The following is an 8,830-nucleotide window of genomic DNA, read 5'->3' as shown; positions in this document are numbered from 1 at the left end:
ACACACGGTACCCGGATGTTCAGGGAGCTTGGGGATCAGTGTCCCCCTGTCACAGTCCTCTCACCTCGTCACCCGAACAGCCGGAGCCCTCTCACCCCGTCACCCGAACAGCCGAAGAGCTGCGCCGCGTATACAGCCCCAGCCTGCGGTATACACACTGCATATCTATATTTACTGATCTCCTTTCTCCCCCCGTATTTTTCCCCTCTCTGTCCTCCGCCCCCCCTTATCTCTCCGCCTTTCCTCTCTTTCCCCCTCAATCCCCTCCCCTCCCCCCCCCCTCCCCCCTCCCCCCTCCTCCTCCTCCCCCCCCCCCTCCTCCCCCCCCCCTCCTCCTCCTCCCCCCCCCCCTCCTCCTCCTCCCCCCCCCCCCCTCCTCCTCCTCCCCCCCCCCCTCCTCCTCCTCCTCCTCCCCCCCTCCTCCTCCTCCTCCCCCCCCCCCCCTCCTCCTCTCCCCCCCCATCTCCTCTCCCCCCCCCCCTCCTCTCCCCCCCCCCCTCCTCTCCCCCCCCCCTCCTCTCCCCCCTCCTTCCTCTCCCCCCCCTCCTTCCTCTCCCCCCCCTCCTTCCTCTCCCCCCCCCCCCCTCCTTCCTCTCCCCCCCCCCTTCTTCCTCCTCTCCCCCCCCCCCCCCTTCTTCCTCCTCTCCCCCCTCCCCCCCCTCCTCCTCCTCTCCCCCCCTCCTCCTCTCCCCCCCCCCCCCCCCCCCTCCTCCTCTCCCCCCCCCCCCCCCCCTCCTCCTCTCTCCTCCCCCCCCCCCCCCCCCTCTCCTCCTCTCTCTCTCCCCCCCCCCCCCCCTCTCCTCCTCTCTCTCTCCCCCCCCTCCCCCCCGCCTCCTCTCCCCCCCCCCCTCCTCTCTCTCCCCCCCCCTCTCCCCCCCTCCTCTCTCCCCCCCTCCTCTCTCTCCCCCTCTCTCTCCCCCCCCTCCCCCTTTCCCCCTTCTCTCAATTCAATTATCTCCTTTCTCCCCCCGTATTTTTCCCCTCTCTGTCCTCCGCCCCCCCCTTATCTCTCCGCCTTTCCTCTCTTTCCCCCTCAATCTGTGTATGCATCTGAAATCTAACCATTTGCCTTTCTGTTCCACTCTTTTCAGGCGGAGAACATAGATAGAAGACTGTGTATGTAGATCTCGGTCACCCTGTGGATTATTATCATTTTCAGTATTTGATGCGTCATGTAGTCTGGGAATTCCATGATTGTTTGGTTCATGGAGATATAAATAGATTTTTTTTTAATATCAAACATTATCAAGACTCCTTCTGAAAATGATGCGATACTGGGGTGAGATCCCGGTCCCCTCTGGCCAGGCCAGCCGAAACTCCTTTGATCTCCTACAGAGAGAGTTCCGCACAGTGGAGATGCAAGAGCCCCCTCTACACCAGCCATCTGCCAGCAAGCCTAAGCCAACCACCTCATTGGATATCCCCTCGGAACCGTGCAGCCTTACCACGCACACTATCCAGCTGATTCAGCATAACCGTAAACTGCGTAGTCTGATTGCCGCAGCGCAGTCTCAGAATCAACAGCAGGTTGAGGGCATTAAAGTGGAAGAGAGTGAGCCCCTCCCTCACCGACCTCCTTCTCCTGTCCTCCCCGATGATCTGCTGCCGCCGGACTGCAAGTTACCCAAACTGCCATTCCAGATGCTGCACAGCGATCCGGAGAGCGATTTCTACCGGTATGTAGCGCTGCTGAATGAAGGGTTAAATTATATGGAAAGAAGATCTGTGCTCTTTGGTAGATGGGTTTAGTAATGGAAATGTGTAAACTTAAAGAGCCAGTAAATCACATTTCAATGATAAATGAAGTTTTGCCTTCTCTGCCTGTTGACGGTGAATGCTGAGCTCGGATCCGGCCCCTGTGATCAGCCATGTGTGTCAGATAGAGTCCGAATCAGCCCCTAAGTGCAGCGACAAGTTATGATCGGAGGGAATGTACTAAGCCGTGGAGTGAGATAAAGTACCAGCCAATCAACTAAGAACTGCCTTGTCACAGGCCGTGTTTGAAAAATGACAGGAGATGATTGGTACTTTATCTCTCTCCACTTTATTACTATCTAAGGCTTAGTAGATCTGCCCCAGAGGGCCTGAATCTGCGTTTATCTGCAGCAACAACGCAAATGCACATCAGAGAGACATGTAGGTAGAGTTGCGTCCTTTTTTGCCTATGCAAGGTGAACGCCAAATTCAGACAGGTGTAACTGATGATGATAATCACGTCGGCTGCTCTCGCGAACAGGGGATTGGGAAAAATGCGATCACATAGATACAATTTAGAATATTGGCATACAGTTGCATGAGCATTCCTGTTTGCAGCAGGCATCCGGATCCGTATTCGCATTAGTTGGGACTCGTATTCAGGTCCAGAACGTGAATGTGATAAACTCTAGTTACAGGTTATTGGGAAATGTGTGGTGTAGGCAAATAGGATGGAAGGTTATAAGGTGGGTGGAGGTGGCATTAAGGAAGGTCAGGTCTAGGTATATGACTGGCAAGGAACCATAAATGGATGGCACAGTAGCTGGTGGTGATGTAAGCAAATGTGGGACAGTAGAGATTGACACAGTCACTGTGAACTTTCCGTTTGCACTATTGCCTAGTTGGAAAAACAAGTTTTATGGTAAGAACTTACCTTTGTTAAAACTCTTTCTGCGAGGTACACTGGGCTCCACAAGGAAAGACATAGGGGGGTGTAGAGTAGGATCTTGATCCGAGGCACCAACAGGCTGAAAAGCTTTGACTGTTCCCAGAATGCATAGCGCCGGCTCTATAACCCCGCCTCCCTGCACAGGAGCTCAGTTTTTAGTTAACCAGCCCAATGCAGTAGCAGGAAAAGAAACTATAACTGTTAGTAGCCACATACACCACACTCTCACGACAAGAGAAGTGTCAGCGGCTAATGCCATACCAACCCAAAGAAGCTAAGTGCGTCAGGGTGGGCGCCTTGTGGAGACCAGTGTACCTCGCAGAAAGAGTTTTAACAAAGGTAAGTTCTTACCATAAAACTAGTTTTCTGCTGCGGGGTACACTGGGCTCCACAAGGAAAGACATAGGGGATGTCCTAAAGCAGTTCCTTATGGGAGGGGACGCACTGTAGCGGGCACAAGAACCCGGCGTCCAAAGGAAGAATCCTGGGAAGCGGCAGTATCGAAGGCATAGAACCTTATGAACGTGTTCACGGAGGACCACGTAGCCGCCTTGCACAATTGTTCAAGGGTCGCACCACGGCGGGCCGCCCAAGAAGGTCCCACAGACCGAGTAGAATGGGCCGTAATGTGAGCAGGAGCTGAGAGACCAGCCTTCACATAAGCATGTGCAATCACCATTCTAATCCATCTGGCCAAAGTTTGCTTGTGAGCAGGCCAGCCCCGTTTGTGAAATCCAAACAGCACAAAGAGAGAATCAGATTTCCTAATAGAAGCAGTTCTCTTCACATAGATACGGAGAGCCTGTACCACATTCAAAGGCCACTCTTTGGGAGACAGATCAGGAGAAACAAGTGCCGGAACCACAATCTCCTGGTTAAGGTGGAACGAAGAAACCACCTTAGGTAAATATCCGGGACGAGTCCTAAGAACCGCCCGGTCACGGTGAAATATCAGAGCCGCCCGGTCACGGTGAAATATCAGATATGGGGAACTACAGGACAAGGCACCCAAATCCGACACTCTTCTAGCGGAAGCAATAGCCAGCAGAAACACCACCTTAAGGGAAAGCCACTTAAGATCAGCTGAACCAAGAGGTTCAAACGGAGACTCTTGTAGCGCCTCCAAAACCACCGACAAGTCCCAAGGAGCCATAGGCGGGACATAGGGAGGTTGGATACGCAACACACCCTGAGTAAAGGTTTGCACATCAGGTAAGGTCGCAATTTTTCTCTGAAACCACACCGACAAGGCAGATATTTGAACCTTGAGGGAGGCCAGACGCAGGCCTAAGTCCAGGCCTTGCTGAAGAAAAGCCAACAACTTGGCTATCCTAAACTTGGAAGCGTCATAATCGTTAGATGCGCACCAAACGAAGTAAGAATGCCAGACCCTATAGTAAATCCTAGCCGAAGCCGGTTTCCGGGCCCGCAGCATAGTTTGAATGACCGCCTCAGAAAACCCTTTAGCCCTTAAGACGGAAGCTTCAAGAGCCACGCCGTCAAAGACAGCCGGGCTAGGTCCTGGTAGACACAGGGGTCCTGAACGAGGAGGTCTGGGCGTTGTGGAAGTAGAATTGGACGCCCTGACGATAGGCCTTGCAGCTCTGAAAACCAGTGCCGTCTGGGCCACGCTGGAGCTATGAGAAGCAGATTTCCTTTTTCTTGCTTGAACTTCCGAATTACCCTGGGCAGGAGTGACACAGGAGGGAACACGTACGGCAGCCGAAACCTCCACGGCACCGCCAGCGCATCCACGAATGCTGCTTGGGGATCCCTTGTCCTTGCTCCGAAGACCGATACCTTGTGATTGTGTCGAGACGCCATCAGATCTACGTCTGGAAGGCCCCACTTTTCCACTAGGAGTTGAAACACTTCTGGATGGGACCCCACTCGCCGGCATGTACGTCCTGACGACTGAGAAAGTCCGCTTCCCAATTCAGGACTCCCAGAATGAATATTGCCAATATGGCCGGTAGATGGCGTTCCGCCCATTGATGAATCCGTGAGACTTCCTTCATCGCCAAGCGGCTTCGAGTACCGCCTTGATGATTTATGTAAGCCACTGTGGTGGCGTTGTCCGACTGTACTTGAACAGGACGGTTATGAATTAAATTCTGGGCCAGGTTCAACGCATTGAAGACCGCCCGCAATTCCAGAATGTTGATCGAGAGGAGAGATTCTTCCTTGGTCCACCGACCCTGAAGGGAGTGTTGCTCTAGCGCTGTGCCCCAACCTCTTAGACTGGCATCTGTTGTCAACAGGACCCAGTTGGATATCCAGAATGGACGGCCCCTGCACAATTGTCGGTCCTGGAGCCACCAGAGCAGCGACAGACGGACCTCCGGAGTCACTGAGATCATGTGAGACCTGATCCGGTGAGGCAGGCCGTCCCACTTGGCTAGAATCCGCTTCTGGAGGGGGCAAGAATGGAATTGAGCATACTCCACCATGTCGAATGCCGATACCATGAGGCCCAGCACCTGCGTCGCCGAATGTATCGACACTTGCGGACGAGAAAGGAAGCAACGAATCCTGTCCTGAAGCTTCAGGACTTTCTCCTGAGACTAGGACAACCTCTGGTTGTGAGTGTCCAATAGCGCTCCCAGGTGCACCATGCTCTGAGCAGGGACCAGGGAGGATTTCTTCCAGTTGATGAGCAACCCGTGGGCTTGTAGAAACTGGACAGTCATATCCAGATGACGTAGGCGAAGTTAGGATTAACAAGTCGTCCAGATACGCAGTGTCCTGACCCCTTGACGGCGGAGTACCACCGTCATCACCGCCATAACTTTGGTGAAGACTCGCGGAGCCGTAGTTAAACCAAAAGGTAACGCCCGAAACTGGTAATGGAGGTTGCCAATCGCAAACCTCAGGTATTGCTGTTGTGACGCTGCTATAGGAATATGCAGGTAAGCATCCTGTATGTCCAGGGAGACCATGTAGTCACCAGGTTCCAAGGCCAGAACTATATAGCGAAGGGTTTCCATACGGAACTTGGAAACCTTCACAAACCTGTTCAGTGCCTTGAGGTTGAGAATAGGCCGGGAGGACCCATTCGGTTTCGGGACTAGAAACAGCGGAGAAGACTACCCCCGGCCCCTCTGCGCAAGAGGCACCTGTACTACGACTCCTGTATCCAGGAGGGTCTGTACCACCGAATGTAGAGTGTTTGCATTTGTCTGTCCGGTAAAATCGATGAGTGGGTCGGTTTTTGAAGGCTATGGCGTAACCTCTAGTGACGACTTCCCGTACCCAGGCATCTGCAGTGGTCTTCAACCATTCCTGGGTATATCCTAGAAGCCGGACCCCCACCCTGGGATCCCCCAGGGGGAGGCCCGCCCCGTCATGCGGTAGGCTTATCAGTCTTAGAAGCTGGCTGACGGGCCGCCCAGGCTTTTTTGGGTTTTGGCTTACCAGGTTTGGAAGTGCGGGCCTGCTTGTTGTACGCCTGACCTTTTGCTTTACCTGAAGGACGAAAGGGGCGAAAGGAAGTACCTTTAGCCTTCGACACAGAAGAAGCGGTACTTGGCAGACAGGCAGTTTTGGCAGTAGCCAAGTCAGCCACAATCTTATTTTAAGTCCTCCCCATACAGAATATCTCCCTTGAAAGGGAGTACCTCCAGGGTTTTTCTAGAGTCCAGATCCACAGACCAGGATCTCAGCCACAAAATCCGGCGAGCCAGGACTGATGTAGTAGAGGCCTTGGCTGCTAGGATACCGGCATCAGAAGCCGCCTCTTTAATATAGCGAGAAGCTGTGACAATATATGACAAGCATTGTCTAGCATGGTCAGAAGAGATTTCAGCTTCTAACTCCAAGGCCCATGCTTCAATAGCCTCTGCAGCCCATGTAGCTGCAATAGTGGCTTTTGTGCAGCACCCGTGAGGGTGTAAATCGCTTTCAGACAACCCTCCACACGTTTATCCATAGGCTCTTTTAGAGATGTGACGGTAGTGACAGGTAGAGCTGAGGAAACCACCATCCTAGCCACATGTGAGTCTACTGGAGGAGGCGTTTCCCAATTTTTAGACAGCTCTGGCGCGAGGGGATAGCGAGCCAGCATCTTCTTTTGAGGCGCAAACTTCTTACCCGGGTTTCCCCAGGGTTCATGACTTATATCCACTAGGTGGTCAGAGTGAGGTAAAACTTGTTTAACCACCTTCTGACGTTTGAACCTATCTGGTTTCTTAGGAGGGACGGATGGCTCGGGATCATCCGTAATCTGTAAAATTAATTTACTAGCCTCCAAAAGATCAGGAACATCCACATGTGAACTACCCTCCCCATCAGCCGTATCTGAGTCAGAACCTGTGGGGTCAGTGTAAGTGCCGTCTTCATCAGACGAGGTGTCAGTGACAGCAGTGGATTGTGAGGAGATAAGAACTCGCTTAGAGGACCCCTTGGACTTAGGCGAGCGAGGGTCAGACTTTTTAGTAGTCAGGGACTGGTTCAACTTCTTCAATTGAGCAGATAAATCGTCCGCCCACGGCGGATTAGCTGCAGGGACCACATACGGTTGCACTGGCATAGGGGGTATTAGTTTATTAACTAGCGTATACAGAAGCGTGGAAAAAGCAGCCTATGGTGGGTCATTATAGACCTCCGTTGCCACAGTCCCACTGGGGGGCAAGGAGCCCCCAGAACCAGAGCCCACAGCTTCTATATTCTCCTCATATGGATCTGTGGCCTCAGCAACACCGGCAGTGTGTTCCGCCCCAGAACCGTTACCTTCAGAAGCAGACATGATATAACTTGCAGTATCAGGTAACACAGTACAATTGGCAGCAGCACAATACCTCTTACCCAAACCCCTGCGCAGTGTAGTCAGCACAAGAAGAGATATAGGAGAGATATGGTGACTAAAATCACAGAGAAAAATACGTATCAGAGTATATCTTGTGAATATCCTATATTATTATAAAACCTGACGCACCAAGCCCCCTCAGGTTATAGAATATAGGGATAGCAAGTTGAGTGAGAGACACGAAATGGAAGCCACTCAGCAAGCTAATGCACACACATATAGTCACAGTTATACAATGCAGAGGTTATTACCAACAATAATACTGCACTGGACCAGCTTATATAGCTATGTAGTCAATAGATATAACACTGCACAGTAAGAACTGGATGTATATCACAGGGTAATTGTACTAGAAAACCCTGACTAAATGCACTCTTTCTTAACTAACACTGTCTAATAGGCAGGTAGAATACTTGTGTCATGTAAAGTCACAGCACTGACAACCAGGCGGCTTTACACAGGAGGATTTGCCCAAGCAGTCCCAGGAATTGTGAGCTGAGAGAAATAGCGCCCAGACACTGACACGGAGTGAGGAAGAGACAGATATGCAGCTCCAGGGTGGGAACATTTGCGGGAAATGGCGCCCTGGGGCTGGGGGAGGGGCTTCAGGTCTAAGCCTTATCCCCCTGCTGGCAAAACCACCGGGTACTGTGGGCTACTATTAAAATGGTTTTAAGAGAAAACCTGACCTGCACCCATGCCTTGGTGATCTAGTGGGATCGCCTGTACTGCCACAGTGTCCACCGCCAGTGCGCTCGGCCCGGCAGCATATCTGATTCATCACAGACACTGGAGAAGACGTATAAAGACAGGGCAGCATATCTGAACCATCACAGACACTGGAGAAGACGTATAAAGGCAGGGCAGCATATCTGATCCATCCCAGACACTGGAGAAGACTTCTAAAGGCAGGGCAGCATATCTGATCCATCACAGACACTGGAGAAGACTTCTAAAGGCAGGGCAGCATATCTGATCCATCACAGACGCTGGGGAAGACGTATAAAGACAGGGCAGCATATCTGAACCATCACAGACACTGGAGAAGACTTATAAAGGCAGGGCAGCATATCTGATCCATCACAGACGCTGGGGAAGACGTATAAAGACAGGGCAGCATATCTGAACCATCACAGACACTGGAGAAGACTTCTAAAGGCAGGGCAGCATATCTGATCCATCACAGACACTGGAGAAGACTTCTAAAGGCAGGGCAGCATATCTGATCCATCACAGACGCTGGGGAAGACGTATAAAGACAGGGCAGCATATCTGAACCATCACAGACACTGGAGAAGACTTCTAAAGACAGGGCAGCATATCTGATCCATCACATACACTGGAGAAGAATTATAAAGACAGGGCAGCATATCTGATCCTTC

The 8,830-nt window shown here is 52.1% G+C and overlaps 1 protein-coding gene across 1 annotated transcript in view; it reads left to right on the top strand.

Annotated features, from left to right (window-relative positions):
- Positions 1-8,830, top strand: part of SUPT7L (SPT7 like, STAGA complex subunit gamma) — a 54,611-nt gene continuing 45,781 nt past the window's right edge. Inside the window, exons 1-2 of the mRNA XM_063918897.1 lie at positions 1-148; positions 1,092-1,676. Of these exons, the coding sequence (XP_063774967.1) occupies positions 1,264-1,676 (413 nt within the window). The 5' untranslated portion in view covers positions 1-148; positions 1,092-1,263. The remainder of the gene's footprint in view (positions 149-1,091; positions 1,677-8,830) is intronic.

The sequence above is a fragment of the Pseudophryne corroboree genome, chromosome 4 (genome assembly GCF_028390025.1).
Source record: "Pseudophryne corroboree isolate aPseCor3 chromosome 4, aPseCor3.hap2, whole genome shotgun sequence".
In the NCBI taxonomy this organism is placed as follows: Eukaryota; Metazoa; Chordata; class Amphibia; order Anura; family Myobatrachidae; genus Pseudophryne; species Pseudophryne corroboree.
The sequence above is the reverse complement of the archived record's forward strand: the minus strand, read 5'-3'. Positions and strand labels throughout refer to the sequence as shown.